The sequence below is a fragment of the Fistularia commersonii genome, chromosome 25, assembly GCF_037954325.1.
Source record: "Fistularia commersonii isolate RoL2024-O1a breed Wild chromosome 25, RoL_Fcom_v1.0, whole genome shotgun sequence".
Lineage (NCBI taxonomy): Eukaryota > Metazoa > Chordata > Actinopteri > Syngnathiformes > Fistulariidae > Fistularia > Fistularia commersonii.
In genome coordinates, this window is record NC_141308.1 from 6526091 (window position 1) to 6546761 (window position 20671).

At 41.2% G+C, this 20671-nt stretch overlaps 1 protein-coding gene across 1 annotated transcript; it reads right to left on the reverse strand.

The window, feature by feature from the left end:
- Positions 1–650: 650 nt before the first annotated feature.
- On the reverse strand, positions 651–15153 carry rorcb (RAR-related orphan receptor C b). Its single transcript, XM_086173260.1, has 10 exons — positions 14689–15153; positions 9403–9488; positions 9155–9296; positions 8179–8706; positions 6982–7103; positions 6603–6735; positions 5983–6090; positions 3756–3866; positions 3172–3284; positions 651–3083 (listed from the first exon to the last, which is right to left on the reverse strand). Exons 1-10 carry the CDS (start codon positions 14693–14695, stop codon positions 2922–2924), a joined length of 1512 nt encoding a protein of 503 aa, XP_086029386.1. The 5' UTR covers positions 14696–15153; the 3' UTR covers positions 651–2921.
- Positions 15154–20671: the final 5518 nt, after the last annotated feature.

Sequence of the window (20671 nt, forward strand, 5' to 3'; positions counted from 1 at the left end):
TTGAATTTGCAGTCTTTCTGTCAACTTCCACATTCTGTTAATGCTATTTACATTTCTCTGTACTGTTTACATCTTGTTGAAATAATATTATTTATTCTTTTGTTTTATTTGCTGCCTACCTAGCTTCACTGTCGACAGCAAAATAAGAATATCTGCAAGGAAACATGTTTCCAGGCTGTACAAATGACAATGAACACTATGAATCGACATAATTTACATATCATCACCCTCTTAAAATAATCATTATTTTGACAAACATTATTTTTTTTTGCCTAACTCCTTACTAAGCATATGGCTCACTTTTTGTGTTTTCTGAAAGACTTTAAAAATGACTTGGGTGATTATTTTTAGATGGCAACAATACAGACACAAATCCATTCACATGTCTGGGCCATTTATAGTCTCCAATTAACCTACTGCATGTTTTCGGACTGTGGGATGAAACAGCAGGAGACTTCGCACACAAAGTGTCCCCTGCCAGAATCAAATCTGTGAACCTTCTTGCAGATGTGGAAGTGCTTACCACTGCGCCAACGTACTACACCAATTAATTGACATTAAACCACATCTGCATTTTAATATCACAAAAGGGATCCCAGTTCATTCAGAAAAGCCGAGATATCTTTGAAATATAAAAAGACACAATGAAATCTTTCAAAAGAAAAAAGAAACCATTTATTACATTCTTAAAACCACATATAATGTATCCCATTGGACAACAATATATATCGAGCTGTGACTCGGTTACTTTTGGACTAGTAATATACCTCTTGTACATTTTGTCATACAGGGAAAGAGAAGGGAGACAAACTATTTTTTTTCCTAATCTTTCTTCAATTAAAAAAAATAGATTACTGATTTTACAAGACAAATATGTTGACACATAAAGAAAAAAGTGGATAAAAGACTTACAAGTGAAAATCACAGCAAAAGAAACATTAAACCCCAATAATGAATTAAATCCATTTTAACCTTGAAAGATCTTTTAGAAATGTCTATTCTTTTTAATCATAATTTTGATGTTACAATATTAGGACAAACGGGAAGGGCTCTGACACCTTGTGAGGAACATTCACAAAAATAGAACTCGAGTCCACAGTGATTATGGTTATGGGTCTCATCTTAGGTGCAAATGTGTTAGGATTACAAGGCTAAAAGATGACACTGTAATAAAGGGACAAGAGGTCACAGCTAGCTCCCTGAGTGGCAGACAGCAGGGTCCTCAGACTCTGCTCATTAACTTCACAGCACCCCAAGTAAGACATTATCAACCATGTTACAACAACCTGTAGAAAGAGAGCTTTTATGTACATATTATATGTACTGAGATGGTAATGAGGGATCTTCTGTGAGAGATGAGAAAATAAAAGAAAACAACAACAAAACAGATTGAAAACTGCAAAGTCTTACTGGCAATGAGGCCCAACTCAGGGGGGCAGCTGGTAGCTCTGTCTGGCCTTAGACTAGTGTCCATTGAGAAAAAGGAAAGTATAAGTGCTTGGTATTCAAAGTGTTGGGTTTAGGACTTAGGTAGAGAGGAGCCACAATCGTACAAAATAATACAGTTGCTGTAACCAGCAAAGAGGGTTTATGATACACATTATGGACCATCATGATCAGGCCCTTTAACCAACCGAGACAATATGAGTGATTGAATTATACTACACCTGCTGTACTGACTGCTGGTTACACACAGCTGGGGAGACCTGAAGTAACCCCTTTTATTATACAGTTCATGAAGTCATGTATCCATCTTTTCTCCTCTTGTCTCTTTAGGCAGGGAGGGGTGTCTGTCAGTGACAGTGTTCAGTTTAAATGGCTGTTTTTAATCCTTTATCAGGATACACGGCCTCCGCTGCTGTGTTGCATCTACGACGAGTGTCCACCCCATTGCTTGCGTGCTGATAGCACAATACCCAGCTGGGTCTGCTTTCAGGGAAAGCTGGGGCTGTTGCCATGGGAACCTGAGAGTACTGTCAAGAGAGGAAAATAGTCCAGTCCAGAAAATCACCTTTCATGACTTATCCATCTAACTATCCACTTTTCTCTCCCTTTCATTCTGAACTGATGTCATACACTCAAACTCTCTCCATATACTTATTTTTTTTTATCTATTTACATTCTTATTTAAAATATTTGTTATAAATGTGTATATAAATTAAAGATAATTTCATCTTTGTCCTGTCTAAGTGGCATTTGCAAGGAAAGGGATGTGTGGGACTGAGGTTTCTCATTGCATTACAAGAGCCTTCAAAAGGCAGCACCGAACACAGTCTAAATGAAAGTGAAATGGGTTCTCAGCTGATTTTGGAGGTGAGTCTAAGCCGTAAGTCATGTCATATCTTTGTGTTTCTTTTTTGTTTATGAGAAGATGACTCATTATCTTGGTCCCTAAGTGATGGTCGGTACAAGTTGTGTCTGAATACGTAAGCATATCATACTGAGATGTATTAATATACACAAAATTGACTGAGAACTAATGATATTGAGACCTGTCGATCAGCGCGACTTTATTCTACGACTCTGTAAAACTCTGTCCAAGAGTGGCAGGGTTATACATTCACTGTTGTTGGGTTCTGTCTTGTGCACTGGTGCTTATCATTGAGGTACATTCATAACTGGTTGGGTGATCCACAGTGGATCAGATGTTAGAGAGTTGGAGCTTGGAGCTATCTCACGCATCTGCTTGTTGTCAATGCTACAATATGCAGAGGACCATGAGCATGTGTGGTCTGTAGTGTAAGGTGCTTTGCCTGCTGGGAAAGTGGAGGACTACTTTGGAATCATGGGAGAGTATTTAAAGTCCTGGATTGTCTTTTAACTGCTGGTTGTTGAGCTTCAACATCTCCACCCTTCTCTGTCTCTCCTTTTGCCTCCCTTCCGCTTATACACTCTCTCCATCTATCTGTCTGTTTGTCTTTCTAGCTATCGCTGGAGTCAGGCAAAGACATTTCGCTGCCAAACACCTCCCGGTACAGTGGTGGGAAACTGTAGGCAGTCTCTGGGTGGACCAAACGGAAAAACTCCAGTTTATCGATGTGGAGGTTACAGATAGACTTCATTATAGGTAGTTTGGACACCAGCTGTGTGAGCAGAAGGAAAACACTGTCAGAGATTTGCATCTTCTTTATAATTAAACCTTTTCATAAAAGACATTACATCAACCTATACCTTGTCCAGTTTCTCCTCAGATGCACCACTCTTGTTTAAACTGTGCTGCAGAGCCAGGTAGACCTTTTCCTGGAGTTTCTGAACCTTTTGTCCTTCTGTTAGCCAGGGACGCTCTTGAAAGAATAGAAAAGTGCCATTAGTTAGAGCAACATTGTAAATTTCTAGACAGAAGGCTTACTACCTGAGGATAAAAATAATAAATATTTAACTCCCTGTGTACCGGGTAAATTGAGGAAGTAATTGCATTTCCTCTGATTAAACTGAAACTAACGCACTGAAATTGGGATTTTATTGCCTAACAATTGAAATCTCTAAAAGGAATAATTTGTTATTCCATCCAGCAAATGTAAGTCTTTTTTAAATGATGTGCCATATACTTCTAAAATACATTTGATCTGTAATGCTAGGTTTTACCTACCATGACATAATCAGCCACAATAAAATGAAATAAAAATTATATATGAAATGAACATTGTACTTTCTCCAAAAATACAATGTTCTAAAGGTGAGCTTACAAAATACTACAGTTATGCTTGAAAGTGTGTGTGTGTGTGTGTGTGTGTGTGTGTGTGTATAATAATCACCAGGAGAGAGGAGAACAGTTCCACTGAACAGGGCCATCTCTTCATCTGACAGCTGTAGACGGCAGAGTCCTTTACCCAGATCAAACACTGCACTCACCAAATCATCACAACCTGCAAAAAAAAAACAGGAAGACCTTCAGGCATCCATGAATGATCGATGTGTAAAACTCATGTTTTGCTGCGTAAATCAATATGGCCCATCAAATAAGTTAAGGTAATTTGCTTAAATGTTAACTATGTTGGTTGAAAGTTTGGTATAAAACCACGGGCAGTTTGTTCATAGGGGCAATCTGGGCGACCAACCACCAAAGTATGGAAAAGGAAGGAATTTTTAGAATCACATTCTACTGCTGTTACAGCAGTTCTGACCATTGTTGCTGCCTCTGAATGTAATGTCCGATCAGCGTGCAATGGCACTCTGTGGGGAACTGCCCTATTTGGCCAATTTTTCTGTCAGGTGTAAGAGTTCTCTCATAGTCTCATGTGAATTCCCTTAAAAAAAACAAAAAAAAAACAAAAACAGCCGCTTCACTGCATTATATTCCCTATGGGTTCTGGGGGGGGGCTTGCAAATACATCCTTTTGTCATTATGTAACCTGTTCGGGCCAGGGAGGTGCATCACTTACATCTAATCACATTAAATGCAAAGATGGTAAGTCGGAGGAATTCTATTGCATCTCTCAAAGAACCTCCTTTCAGTTGACGCAGTAATGAAGAAAAGTTGGCAACAAAACCATTAGGACACCCTAGACCAAATTTAAATATTAAACAGATTCTATGTAATTATGACAAGACAAGTGTGAATTGTGGCAATTATCTAGTCACCTGTTAATTGACCTATTTAATGGGTCACCTTTGTCATCATTGTAAAAGTTGCCCCCCTTGATATTTTGTCAAGAGCTGCCACGGTATAAACCGCAAAAAAAAGCTAGTGCCTCACAGGCTGCACTCCAATTTTAATGCATCACCAGAATATATAAGGCCAATGCCAACCTGATGCAATCACAGAGCAAATGTTTTAGAAGTGAAGCACCTTACAATGGTTCACTATAATGTGCACCAACATTCAGCATGAGCAATGGCTTAAAATGAACAAGTTGCATGGATAGATTTTTTTTGGCATGAAATAAAAAAAATATTAAAATCAATTACTCTAAAGAAAAGTCCTAGGCTACAGTGTTCTTATATATTTTCACTTGCAGCTTGAAAAATTGTCAGTGTTTAGCCATTCTTGAAGAGTGAGAAGAGCCTAGCAAGATTTGGAACAAGCCCCAGGGTCAATTTGCCAATATCTAGCAATGTTTTAAGCATTACGAAGTGAAGGAAGCATGTGCAAATGGAAAGTTATGTGAATATTCGAGTTGGTTGAAGACTACAAGTACAATGTACTGCTTTCTTTCTAAGGAAATGTCAGAATTAGTGAATGTTTATAGGGAGAAGCTGCAAATGAGAAATTCCCTTGTATGTTTTGATTCAACAGTAAATGGACCAAAGGGTAACAAGGTTTTGTTTAAAATTTGAACAAAACCTGAGGCATACTTAGACGTTCCCAGCAGGGATTAATAAAGGATAAATTATTATTATTATTATTATTATTATTATTATTGTTACATGTAGAAAATCATTGGAAGAGTATCAATCAGCCCTGACTAATATGCCACAATGAAGATATCAGCAGTGATGGAGAGCAGAATTAGACGTGACTGGGGCATATTATTTGGATAGAAGAGCGGCTAATTTTATTACCTTTTGGTAAGATTAAAACAGCTGTGATTTGTGCTTCAGAATGTTACTTTACTCAATAACTTAATCAAGAAATCCAATGATACTGCTTAATTATACTTTTTTCTTTGTGACATGATCGTGAATCACTGTAATGTGTATCCTAACACAGGTAGATGTAGTGATGTTCAGATGCTATTTTTATTTAGCAAGAAAGGGTATCTTAAACATGATTTAAGCAATTCAAAAAGTAATAAATTATAACCCTGAAAGTGTTTAACCAGTAAAGACAAATTGTCTGCATTCTAAGTAATTGATGGTGACTAATGATGGTGATGAAGTCTTAACTGTATCGCGTATCTAACTTGTTTGATAACTAAAGTTAACGGTAATTATCATGCAGACCATGTGAAACAAATGAGAAAATGGCAGAGAAGAGATTGTGATATGGAACATATTACACTGGTTTACGGTCACTGTAAAACATTTCTTTTGAATACTCACCAAGTGCTTTGAAGAACTGAGCTGAGGCAAACTTTCCATTGAAGAAAATAGTGCTGTTGTTGATATTGAAAGCTCTGCACATGCGTATCAGCAGGACCTCCAAACAGCCTGAAAGAGTAGCCACAGATAGGCGCAAAGATATGGAGAAATGGAGAGAGGGATGACAACAGGAAGGGTGGGATAAAGAGGGAACAAGAAACTCCAAAATGAACACACACACACACACACACATACATACAAATTTGAATTGGATTGGCACACAAGAAATGAATGGCATTTTGAACCATTTAAAAACAATACCATAAGATGGAAATCCACAGATATTTGTTTTAAAAAGTTCAAAACATGCAATGTTTTTTTAATGAAATAGGCATGATTTAATTTGTTTCCAAAAATATTTTTTCTTACCCAGTGTGCATACCAGTATATGATGTTTTTAGAGATGCACATATACATACACAATTTTTCATTCATGGGAATAAAGGATGGAATAGAAGGTTGGAGAAAAAACAAGAAGGGAACTGAAGTTAGCAAGTTTTAGACTGTTTCTGAATTGTGAACATTTAACAGCTGAAATTGTGAAGTAATAATTTCAGTCTTGTCAATTTTAAAACACTGACCTGCTTTCAGGAGTATGATCTGATCATTCTGGCAAAGGTCCATGAAGCCAGCAATGCGTTTGGCAAACTCCACCACATACTGGATGGCATTGGTGATGTGGTGTGCACACTCCTGCCACATCCACTCTGCTGACTGATAAATAAAAAGAATATTTATTGATCAGATGAACAACATGGTTATTTGAGGTTGAATCTACTTTAAATTGGCAAAGCACATTAATGAGCGATTTCATGATTATTGCTTGGTTCCTGTCAGAAAACATTTGCTTAGTCTTGATACTAGGCCATTTTATTTCAAGTTCTAGTTTAACAAATGCAAATGAGTGAAAAAGGATGTGAGAACAGAATACCTGACATAGGAGTGAGAATGCATACGCACCTTGCTCTGAAAAGCACGCGTTTCCTCAGGTGTGTATTGTGCCCAGGTGAATCTCTTCATGTCTTCTGCACTGTACTGACAGGTCTCCAGGTGAGATTTTACAATACTCTGAGTGATGCGCTCTAGAAAAAAATTAAGCACAAAAACACAAGATCCATCAGCACCGACTCACTGGTAATTTGTGCAGGAGGCAAGAGAGAGTTGTTTTGTTTGGAAGCTCTCATATCATGGCAGTGTGACCCAAGAATTAGATTATTTGCTGAGCTCGGGTATTACGCTTGCCGCTTGTGCCCTTGGCAAAACGGATCACTAATGTTTTCATCTACTGATCAGAATATCAACACTTACTTTATATGAAATATTGCCTCTTTAAAAAACCACAAAACACTACTCAACACTCCAGTTTGCGATTGCCCTAAAGCTATAAAGACATAAAATAAAGTACAAATACAAACTTGCCCTGCTTAGATATCTAAAGCGAGCACTGCAGCCATCTATAAATCTATAAAACCAGATGACCAACTTCCTGTGTTCTTGCTTATGCAGAACATCTAAGCTGATTCATATTTTGTTTTGCTGTTGTACTAACCACAAAGCATGTGTTCTTGATGATGCATTTGCACTAAATTATTCCATTACAATACATGCAAACAGGGCAGTATAACAATTCTTTGGTTCATATTTACCTCAACAATTCTGTTATTCTTATTGTCAAGCAATATACAGTAAAAATGTAGAATACTCATTCCATTGTGTTTGTGTAGCATTTTATCTGCAACACTGTAATTTGACATATTTACCACTTTCACCCACAAAGTTGATCTATACACAAGAAATATTGTTCTGAAAATTAAATTAAAAATTTACTCTCATCTACTGTGTTTTAAAGATACTTCAATTTAACAGCTCTTGCAACACCAGTAGTCTTTAAAATGCTGATTTTGTTGTTTCGCTGTCAGACATCACTGACCACTAAAATGAAGTTTTAAAAAGAGGAGATGAAAATGCTCATCCTCCAGTAGGTGAATGTAAAAACAGTCTGCGAGTCATAAATTCTTCCAATACGTCATTCTGCAAAGTGAAGGTCAAACATCCGGTTGACAAGCAAGAGGCAAAACACAGTTGTGGGGTCTGCCTAAGAGATGGACGGGCCCATTTAAGAAGATAGGTAAATGTAATAACAGTGACAGTACTAACCGAGTTCTGGTATTGAGCATTCATCGGGCAGATTGTCCAGCAGTGCATGAGTGTGTCCCAGCAGTGGATGTGTGTGAGTGTGTGTATGCAGGAGCTGGATCCCATTGCTGTCTGCCCCATCCAGTAAAGTTTGCTGCGGAGAATTCTGATTGGATGAAGAAGAGGAGGAAGAAGATGATGAGTTGGAAGTGTTTCCAGTGCTCGCTCCTCCGCTCCCGCCCAGCAGCTCCAGGCTGCAGTACTCGCTGGCCTCCTCAGGAGTAAGCGGCAGGTCAAACAGGTCTGGCAGAGTTGCGATGTCATCGAGGTCGCTGAGAGTGGAGCTGGAGCCCCCGCTACTGTAGGAGCCGCTCAAGCCTTCTTCAACATCTTCCCTGCCGCCACCGCAGACTCCATCTTCCCTGGGTAAGGATAGTGTGGTAGAACCCCCTCCTCCGGACCCCACACACTCCTGGGACTTCTGGTGCTTCTGCACTTCAGCGTATAGGCTGTCACGCTGCTTCTTGGACATGCGGCCAAACTTTACCGCTGTGAAGAAAATATGGTGGCACAGACAGAAAACACTTCAGACACTTCTTATATGTAACTGGGCAAACTTCACTCAATGCAATTTAATTTGGTTACATTTTTTTTGACGCAAAAAAGACAAGTATTTGTCATGGTGTCTGTTTTCTCATACTATTTCCCTAACCACTGGAAAATATTTTTGTCTGACAGATTCCCTATGCCAAATCGTCCACAAGTCATATTCTACATTCTGTATTGGCCTTATTTTTCCACAGCATGAAGACGATTAAACCTCATCTGACAGCTGACAAGAGATATGAACAAAAAGGTACTTAAAAATCTACTACAATCTGCTTAGGTTGCAATTGGCTGCAATGTGGAAAAACATATATTCAACCTCTCATCTGTAAGTTGATTTATCATAGCTCTGGGTAAATTTCAACTTTAGAACAAAATGTGCTGTGTTTACCATCTCTGCTCATGCCCAAAGCCAGACATTTCTGTAGGCGGCAGTGCTGGCAGCGGTTACGGTTAGTTCGGTCGATTAGGCAGTTCCTCTGGCGGGAACAAGAGTACATCGCATTGTTCTGCTGGCTGCGACGGAAGAAACCCTTAACAGACACACAAAAAGACCCAGCGTTTATTTTCCTAAATCAATAACAGAGAGAATTAGAGATAAAATGAGTTGGTTCATGAGTTCTTTGAGTCTCCTCTTACCTTGCAGCCTTCACAGGTGATGACTCCATAGTGGATTCCTGAGGATTTATCCCCGCAGATTTTACACGGGATGACCTCAATCTGAGCTACAATACCAAAAACAAATTTTGGATTGGTCAGAAAATTGCAATTTCTCTTATTGCTTCATCAAAGGTCTAATTACTACTGTTTCTAGTGTGCACAAAAGCTGTTATGTAAACCAAACTTTAGTAAACACCCATTTGACTGGATTCCTTATCACTTCCTGCATCACGGTATAATGCCAGTGGGTCTTATCTCTGCTGTTTCTTTTATCTATCATACATAACACTTAGAAGAATTTGTTTTCCATGAATTCATTCAAGAGACCACAGATAAATATTTGTACATCATTAGTTTTCATCTTTAGATTAGTCCACTTATCACTGTGAATCCTTATGCGATTTTCCTCATAATCCTGAATGAGCTCTCCTAATGACGGTTAATCGTGTTAAGTTTGTTAATCATATTCAGTGATACTTGGATGTATTACTTCCACAGTACATTTCTAAATTTGCCTCATAATTGTTCCTTTCTAATAAACTAAGGTCCTTGAAAAGTTAGATTGCTCAAACCTTCTTTGCTTTCGACAATAGGGCTGCCATCTATCTCCACTGATACAAAATTAGATTACACCAAATCAATCCTCCCTTCATTGGTAGAATTCTAGCAGCAGATCTGAAAAGAATTTATAGTTAAGAGGATCAGCTGCCTTAAAGCATGAATGGAGACCCCAGCTTGATATGTTAAACAAAGCACAACACAAAGCACATACTCCCGTTTGCTCTTTTACTGTACTGTTTGTGTATTCTTTTATCGGCTCCTGCTGTCTCTTTTAAACCTCAAAACTTCATTACAATGCATGAAACTGTCAACATAATTATTCTTCTACTTTCTTTCACAGTGACCAAGTCCGAGAGCAAAACCATAGAATTGAGAAGGTGAGTGGAAAATACATTGCAATGCCTTGAACTTATAATAAATCATCAGATTTTTCCGAGGGAGGCAACAATTTGACCCGACAAACGTTCTTCGCTTGGCACATAAAGTGCTCGGAAAGATAAGCTGCCATGAAGTTTTTGCATGAGCCCTGCATGGGGCCCTGGTGAGGCAACAACAGTACACAAACAGAGAATCACATGACGGTTGCACATATTACAGGCACAAAGACTTCTTTCTTGACAGCTGCAAAAAAACAAGAGCTATATCATAATAAGATGAATGTTGAGCAGAGTCTTCAACTTTTATTTTAGAATCATTTCAAATAAATAATTTCAAATGGATGTGTGGGTAAAGTGTGGAAAAGTGATTTGATCTGCGCCACTGAGAAGACATTGTTATGCTCCTGCGTACTGGAAAACAAAACTTTCCACCTCTTTTCCCATTTAATAACACAGTCGTCTGTCTGCTCTAAAAATGTTGACTAAAATACTCCAACTGATCATGGCAGCTGCAGGCATGCAATGGAAAAAAAAATCCCCTCCCCTCCCCTCCCTCTCTTTCTCCAACGTCTCCTCCACCCCTCCCTCATCACACGATTATATAACTCCCGTCTGAGAGCATTCCTCACAACACTCATTCAGCAGGCACCCTCTAGCAACACTGACAGCCCGCCCACCGCAGACTCCCTTTCCCATTGGCAGAGCGGCGCTCACAGCAGGCTTGTTATTGGCTAAATCATCCGTCACTCAGGCACTGTAGCCTGTCAGCCCATGTGGACATTCTGTCCTACTGACACACTTTCCCACTGCAAGGGGAGAGGGAGGAGGGAGGAGGGAGGCAGGCGCGATCCCGCTCTCCGCAGACCACTTTTAAGGTGGAGTTCAAAAAATCCTCAGACTTCCCATAAAACATTTCCCTGTAGGCTCATGGCTGGCATTGAAATTTGCATATTACATAATAGTAATCTATTAAAACACAACGGGCAACTGCACCAGCCAAGGGAAAACTGCATTTCCTGCTCGTATATTTTTCTGACTCTCACACACACACACACACACACACACACACACGCACGCACGCACGCACGCACGCACGCATGCACGCACGACCCATTGGCCCCACATGGCAACAGTCCACTCAAAGTAGGCAAGGTATGAACTTGAATGTCAGCTATTCCACCCCCACCCCTCTCCAGAATCTTTGACATTAAGCTTCTGCCTCAACCAGTTCTATTCTTGTCCTGTGCTGAGAGCCACAAATACACAGATGCCCAACCATACACCACTGTTGCTACAACTCCTAACACACACACACAATCTCCTCTCTGCTCAAGGACAGAAAAGGAATACGCTGGAAAAACACCCCTTTATTTTAACACTATGGTCAAGACACGAATGGAAAATGTAAATGGACTTGTGTGGTTTATAGTCTGGTGAAAAGAAATAACCTTTGTAAAGAAAACAATGTAAAAAGAACTTTAGATATGTCCAATTTCCTTGTCTAATCACAGAGATATACATTTGAGTTAATGCAACATTGACCCTAAACACTTAATGTAACATTTGACCCAGAGTGAAACACAAGCCTTAGGCATCTGACCTTTTGCTCTTTAGATGGACTTGACATTGCTGCAGATTACTAAAGAGCCTGTGTTTGCTTAAATGATGCATGACAGTTTGGCGCTAACCAATTGTTATCCCTTGATACATGAACTGAGTCGACTGATACTATGTAAAATTAAAATAATGACATGAAACTGTACATTGCCTCCCAGTTTATGACTGCTGTTATGCCGTGCAGCTCACCTAAACCCTGTTACACAACAAACGAAGAGTCACTTTAGCGGTAAAAGATGTTTCCCTCTGTGCATTTATCAGCTGCTGAAACCTTGTTATCGTTTCAAAGGGGTAATTCAGTTATGGGTGGGGTAGGGACAGGCAGAGAAAAGAAGTTTTTTTTCCTCTTTCTAACACTTCTGTTCTTGGTATCTGAGGCAGAATGTACAGACAGTAATTGTTTGACAGGAGCCCACTGGTCTGTGCATTAACTAGTCAGTATGTCAGTGTGTCAACCGCATGACAGCGGAGTCAAAGATGAATTTTGACCTTCCACATGTTCATGTCGAGATATGCTCATCACATGAACGCTAACACTGACATTCCTATTTGTTATCTTACATTCAGTTTTCACAAGTACAGGTTGTTCATGTTTGCTTCTAAAGCGAATCACAATCACGAGTGCTGCAAATGGCCCTCGGCAAAAGACTGACAATGAGAGTCCTTGTTCCTCTGCTCTTGTCATTAACCAAGTATAAATACCTTGATGAGAAGATCTATTCTGTTTAGCTGGGGTCAAGGTGGGGGAACCACGTGTTTCAGTTATCTTTATTTCAAAAGTGTAAAAGCACTTGTGTCATATCTCTGCACGGTGCAGGCTGAAAATGCATGGCGGGCTGCTACAAAAGCAAACCACCGTCGTCGTTGCCTCTTCCTCTTCAAAGACGATTATTAGATTATATCTACACACCCTTATCGACCATATATTAGCAGCTGTCTTCCTGATTCACTTGACTCACCATTGTTTGAAATCCAGATTCCCGTCACGCAGTTAAAAAACATGTTTGGTTTCATTCCCCCCCAATTACGGGTTCCAATAAAACAATGGTACAAAGTCTTCCTGCATTCAAATCAATGAGCTCCGGTTTAAAATATCGGCATGAGGCCCTCGGGGGGAAAGGAGAACTGAAGTTGAGAATTTCAAAGGCCTCTTCTGATGGGTGTCTTTTTATTGTGGATCGTATAATACACATGAATTCAGACGCGTTTACATGGCAATATTGTTTCAGAGTTAAAACAACAAAATGTCTGTGTTCCGTATCTGGTAAAATGACTTAATCTGAAATGAGTTAATTACGCCTGCATTATTTTACATGTGTGCTCAGAGTGCTGACATGACACTCTGGGGAGGAAACAACACATTGGGTGATTAGCCTAAATTTTCGGTGCAGTGTGCTAAGAAAGGCTCCGGGTTTGTTTACATTTGGATATCCTGCCAGAATATGACCCTCCCACCATCAGCACCAACACTTCTTCCCTGTTCCCACCCTCCTAGCTGCAACAAAAAAAAAAACAAAAACCTATTTTCAGACAAAAAAAAGGGGGGGAAATCCCTTCAGCGCATTTCTAAAAGGGCCACCTACGAAATCCTGCACGGAGAAGACCGCGAATGCAACATTGAACTTTCATCGTCATCCGAAAGCTGGTACCGAGGAGGAATTTCCAACATGCCCGACCAGTAACCTGAGCAAAGCGGTGCCCATGTCCAAGTTCAGCGGTGTGAGAGTCAACGTCGAAGGCCTAAACGTCAGTGCGCGCCTGTTACCGCACATGGCGCTGCGCGTCCGGCGGCGCGGCGCTTCCCACAGCCGCCCCACCTCCCTCCTCTGCGATCGCTGTATAATGTTGGGTGACATAACTAGGTCAGTGGAACAGCCGGGCCCTCTCCCTCTGTACGCGCACGCAGTCGGCCATGCCGGCGCGGGCCGTCACGTCGCAATAAAATCACAACCACCGCCGAAACAGCAACGTAAACGCCACACGCCAAATAGCGAGCAGGGATCGAAAGTTTGAATCTAGGAGGAATAAAAAACAAACATTGTGTTTTATTTAAATAAACATCTATGAGATGATCGGATGCTAAATGTATTATTCCTTGTGAAAGGTTAAAAAACACTCGCTTTTTCGGGGTTATATTCATGAACGAAAAGCTCAGTAAGAGTCGAATAACATTTCGATTACATAATTGTAGTTTAGGTTAACAACACCCCCCTCCACGCCCCTCCCTCTTCGTATTGCATAACTAACATGGATCCCTTGGAAAGAAAAAAAAATTAAGAGGGCTCCCAGGTGAGATGTGACTCATATTTCTTCCACAGACAGACGGATCTGTGGTGAATTATAGTCCAAAAAGGGTCACATGAATAAATTGTACTTTTACTCCTAATATGGCTGAACAGCTCATCGTGCAGATTATGATCGCAGGAAAGTTGAATCTAGTGCACGGGTGGGATGTCCGAAAAAGCGCTGAAAACAGCACCGGCTTTGGGTTTTCCTGGGTGGACAACACGCCCACAGCTCCCCACGGCCGCGCACTAAACTTCGGCGCACGCCGCCGCAGCCGCGGACTCTGCAGCGATAATCCGGTCATGAGGGATTAATGGGCACCGGGAGGAGGAAAAAAAAAAACACACAGGCGCACTCGAGTGCGCACACATGTGGCCGTGCCCGGCCGCCATCAACTAAACAAGACAATCGCAGAGTCACTTACCTCTCATCTTGTTGTTATTTCTCTTCGAAACAAAAAAAAAATATCTTGGCGTGGCGACGAAAGCTCGGCTACATTTGGTTTCCGCAGGTGACACGATGTGGGGGTTGGGGACAGAATGAAGCGCCGGAGCCAGAAAACACTGGCTATGTAAATATTAACTTCGTCCCCGGGTATCAAACGAGCTGTCGTAAACGCACAACAACAACAACAACAACAACAACTCTCCTCTAACGCTCGGTCAAGTCCGAGCAGAATAAAAGAGTGAAGAAAATCGCGTCGGACTGCATCGCAGGAGTCCGGCAAACGACTCTGGTTGAACTTTTAGCGCTCGAATAGTCCCCAAAAAAACGGTGGTCCAGCGGTGCTCAGAGCTCCACTCCGCGCTGTGACTCTCTGCCTTCTTTCCTCTCAGTCTACCCTGCTAACCTACTTTCTCCAAGCGTGGACTCTCACATGATCTCACTGCCGACAGCTCCTCTCTCAGTGCTCGCGGGAGCGCGCTCACGGGGACGAGCTTAAGGTGGCGGCGCACATGATAGACCGGAGATCTGTTGTTACTTAGCAGCGGCGACGTGCCGAGAAATACGCGATCAATGCATCCTCCAAACAGGCTTTTTTTATATTTATTTTTTGTATTTATTTATTTCATGTTTTTTTTTTTTTTGCACGCCGTTTCCCCTCGCACTTCCCGATGTTCAAGAACACTATAATTTGGCCACCCCATAAACCGCCAGTGCGTCATTTAGAGTCATGCCATTGTGATAAGGGGATGCTCGTTAAAATCAAGAAAGCAACTATTACAACGGGGTTCCTTGTTTACCATATTGACTGTCTGCGTTAATTGTATTGACCTGATATGTCAACATTCGTCCTGGTGAGCTTGCAGCTTGAAACGGACTCGCAGACACCCTCAATTAGAGGATTAGTTTGTTGACAGAATGATAAAAATAGTTCTTAGGCCTTTTAAAAACAAGATTTCCCCAGTTGCGTGACAAGATTTTGAAATAGCTTAATCATTTGGACAGTTTGTCTGCGCATGTGAGAAATATGCAATCAATCAGATTGCCGTTTTGTGTTATTTAATGGTTGCGATTACTCAGCTAGGAAGTGATTTTTGTAAATTGTGAATACCGGAGAACTTCCTCCAAACAGCCTCAGTTTTCAAAATGCCGCATGGATGCTGTATGTCGAGTTAGAATGTGCACCGATTCACCTTTAAGTCACAGTGCTAAGTCAGTGACTCAGATGATGTGAACATAAACGGTGGATACAGATTTATTGCATAATATGGATTTTGAAATCCGGCGTTGCAGTAGTAAATAGACCCTGCTTTCTTTTCGCTCGTAAAATATTTATTTGTGGTGTCGAGGCAAGTGAGCTTTCCTACTTTGTCATTTTATTTTTTTCCTCTGAGAAAGAAGCAAAGACTAGAAAATGTGTTTGTCTGCTCTCCCAATGATTGCTCACAACATTTCAAGGTTTCCTCTACGGAGCAGCTTCAAGGATTGAACCCAGTGACCTTGTGAAGCACCTCAGGCCCCGCTTGATGCCGTTCATGACGGAGTATATTAAAGAAATAGTCGACTAACACCGGAATATGACACATTTTGCACCTCTGCTATTTATGTTACGGCCGTTTAAATCTCATGCACGAAGCAAGTGCAGTGAATGCATTGTTTAACCGGTTTCCCGTGTGAAAAATGGGATCTTAATGTACATGTTTGCTCAGGACAGTATGTGACTGTGGGGAGGGGTGGGGTGAGGGGCAAGCAAAGGGGGGACCTTATGATGCAATGTTCTGGCAGCGGTGTTATGAAACAGCATGAAGGCAGAGATTACTCAAACTAGGTTAGTAGAGCAGCTGAGCACAGAGCACCTACAGTCACAGATTCTTTTTTTGTTTCTCCCTCTCTCTCACACAAACACACTGACACACATTCGCAGGCACTCACATTCTTTCCCCTTTTCCACTCAAAATCCTCCCCGCCTGTTTCCTCTCCATACATATGTGGTTCTGTAGCTCTGTGTTTATACGGTCCCTGCTTGTCTTTGTCCCAATTTGCCGTATTTTATAACATCACATCTGTACAGGTTTTTTTTCTTTTTACTTTTAAAGGCTTTTCTGCCCAGATTTTTCTGCTCACTCAATCCCCGTTTTCCCTCCTCCTTGGCCCGTGCACATCTCCGCTACAGCCCCTCTGTTCTATGTCTCCTTTGACAACGGCAGTGACACTTTGACCTCAGCTCTTATGTAACCACTATGCAGCCGTGTTAGGCAGCAGAGGAGGGAGAGCGATGAGCGGGTGGAAGGATTCAGCGTGGCTACTAGATGGCAGACATTTTGTTGCGTGGCGTGAAAGAGTAACGCAAAAATATAAGCAAAGGAAAAGAATAAATTAGAGCCGTAAATACTGGAGGATTTTGACCGGGTACCAGCAGCAGCGGAACAGGGTGCGGAATGGGGAAGCTGGTGCCTAAATGTATATGGTTTACGATAAAACTAATTTTACTAACCGTAAACATATTCCCAGAGGGTGCAGCGAACCTGTTCATTGTGTCGTCAGTCTTTGTCAGTTGCAGCAACATGTTTCCCAAACATTGACAGCCCCTTTCCATTTTTATTCAAATTTCCTTGAGAAAAGTAACCCTACAAAAACACGTCCGCATGTTTTATAGCCTGTCAATCCAGGTTATTGGGCTTGAGAAATTATGGGACGTATAGTGACAGCATGTTGTGTAACACGCCGATGTTCGTTCGATTAATCACATTGCAGAGATACGGTCGAGACCGCGCGGTTATCGTCTTGCTCCGGACGGGGAAGATGATCAAATTAAGACGGAGCAGAAGCTCCTCTGGAGAACCATTCACATGAAGTACACGTGTGTCTAACGCACTTGAAAACTAATTTCCAGACCCCCCCACACCGCTGCCACCCTGAATCTGCATTTGTCACCGACGCTCGGGCAAGCAATTCTGCTGTTGTGCAAAGAGTCCTGTTATTCGGAATAGCATAAGGTTTCTCCTGACTCGGATCAAAGTGACTGTAGCCTTGTGACTCCCCAGGGTTGAATTTAAAGGCTGTGCTCACATCAAAGAGTCTTTGTAGGGATGGCGCTCCAACTGTAACTGATTGGCTGCACATGGTTTCAGTGGGGCCCCGTGGCCAATCTCCTATCCTCAGCAGCATCAGCACTGTACATTCCAGTCTATCTTCTCACAGACCCCATTGTGTGTATTTGCATGAATAAAAGTAACCTTTGGCAATTAAAACCAAGTCAATTAGAAATGACATGCATGATACCCATTTCCTTGTTTGCATTATGTTTTCGCGCTCACAAAAATAAAAAAAAAAGGCAAAGGAAGATACAGACATGCGAGCACACATGCAAATATAATGGACTGTGTCAGTCAGTTTTTGAGATTATGTCAGTCTCCTCGCATCCACTGTGCAGTAATCCTTCACTCTGGCTTCTCCAGTGTAGTTAATCTTGCTGTTTTCTTCTCTCTGAAGGCAGGATTAATCCCTCTTTCCCTTCCTTCTGTGGCGGTCCTAAAACTCACACCAAGGTCTTTGCTGCATCACTAGGTCAGTGTGTCAGCGAGAGAACAAACACAATCTACTCATTCACTGTTACTCAAATTAGCTCACACATCCATCTCTACTATTTGTTTTATTTGGCCCTTGATTTTTTTTTTCCGACTCTCAGTTCTTCTTACAGAACCTTTCATCCCTACTGCACCTTTTTCTTCTTCTTTGCTCCCGGGTTTTGTGCTGCAAACCGTTGACTATGATAAAGCCGGATTTAGAAATAGCACAAGTTCGTCGATAGGTCAGTGGGTTCAGATCATTGTTCCTTGCGAATACAACCAAAACATACACTGTAGCATGTTCTTGTTCTGTTTTTATACGTCGTGTACTTAAGATCCAGTTACTTCAAACTGAAGAAGGCGAGCAATATCAACTGTACAGCTATGATTACAATGTTCCGGCAAATTTATTGTGCGTCCGCTATCTGAAAAGAGCATTTCATAATTTTGAATGAGATCAAATTTTACTTTTGACTGTTTGCATTGGAACGTTCAGTGCCGCGTTCAAAGGTTCGCTGCAGCAGGTGCCAAACAGCTGAAGATTGGTAGCTTTTCCGAAAAATCCTTTTGATATTTATTACAGATTAACCAATCAATCTAAAAAAACCCTTTGATCAGGAGCCAACACTACAAACAATGTGTTTGCGTCTGCAGACCAGAACCTTTGCATGTTCAGAGATGTGGTTTTCCTTTATATGTATTGACAAGATGTGCTCATAGAAACCTAAACATGTGTTTTTCTACATTAGCGCTGTATGTTCAGACCATACAAACATATGTATGCTGCATATTTCCTAATGTGTCGTTGAGTTCTTCTCTCCTTCCTCCTACCCAAACACGTCACTCTTCCTTTGTTCCACATCCACACCCACACATGGCACAATAGAAAGGGCTGGGGATGTTGACATTGCGTCCATTGAACCTGTAATTTAAGTAATGCATTAACAAACAAATGACACCCATGATTTATTGATTGGCAAATAGAGTTATGAGTATAAATAACACCCATCCATTTAAACCTCAGCATGGAGAAACTGTTTGCCTGCTCTGTGTTGTACATATAGTAATCTCATGCAAATAAAAATATGTGGCACGCAAATATGCAGTGAGAAAGGAAAGGTGGTTGTCTTGGCAACTGGGCTGTTTATCTCCGGTGTGTGTCAATGTGCTTTGCCACGAGAACCTGACCCAGATACACTTGTGCGTTCACACACATAGACACAGTCTACACACCACATGCAGTCACACATGCAAAACAACACATTGTGTATCACTATCTAAATAAGTGTTGAAAGCATGCCGAGGAGGAAAAAGATATTCCTGCATCCTCCACGCATTTTTTTCTCAATACTGACTCCATCTTGCATCATCATGCCCCCTTCCTATTTGGCCTGATGACCTACATCTGTTGCTTCTCAATACACCCAAACCTGCCTTATTACACTGTTTATCTTCCGCTGCCCTTTTATCTTTCTTTATACTTGTAGATTCACTGTTTCCTTTCATTTCCTTATGGGAGCAGAGTTTTTGAGCATTCGTTTGATCGCCAAACTGCCGGATGTTATCTAATCAGGGAGAACTGGATGACTCATATTTGAATGTCTCTCATACATTATTCATCAGCTCAAAGTCACCAACAAAAATCACTTTTCTACACATGGGTCTTCAGCGTGTAGTTCCTCTCCAAAACAGTCACCGTGTCACGAGGAAGATTTTGATGGTATTGTTTAAAAAGCCTTTCTCTCAAGCAAACATGATGCAGAGGTTGCCATGTATCTCTCTGCACGTTGTTTTTTCTGTCGAGATAAACACTGCATTTGAAAATCAGCCATGGGTGAGATTTGATAACTCAGTTCCTATGTAACCGCCCCGATGACTCATGGCTGCACAGCCGGCACAGAGACACCTAGTGTCGGGTGTGTGGTAGAACAGGGCAGGCTTACGTAATACTTGTACGTCGCTGGAGAAGATCATGCATATTTGATGATTTTTCGTCCCCAGAATCAAAAGCGGGCTGAAACATATCTCAGATTTTATGGCGGTGTTCAAACTGCAGGTGAAATAGCTGTTTTTTTTTCCCCTATATCAGTGACAATTTTATAAACTCACACAAGAAAATAATCTGCTAGTAGTTTTTCTAGTGCAAAAGTTGTAATGCACATTGTAATAATTATGCACGACCAGTTGTCCAAATGTGCCTGATGGCAGACTGATAACATAAACAAACATTATGCAATTCAGGGGGGATTATGTAATGCGTCACCAGACCAAATGTTTGAAATTGTGGCTTCTGATTAACAGAAACATGGCAGATGATTCATCAAATTTAGCGAGCCTCCACCAAAAAGTGCAACCTGTCTGCATTCAACTGATGGGGAGGGGAGGCAAGAGACT

Bases quoted from the DNA above. Each gene is read 5' to 3' on its own strand.
- rorcb (XM_086173260.1), bottom strand. The intron at 6,091-6,602 runs GTCAGTGTTTTA...CTACTCTTTCAG, and splicing joins GATCATACTCCTGAAAGCAG to GCTGTTTGGAGGTCCTGCTG. The intron at 3,285-3,755 runs GTGATTATTATA...TATTCTTTCAAG, and splicing joins AACTGTTCTCCTCTCTCCTG to AGCGTCCCTGGCTAACAGAA.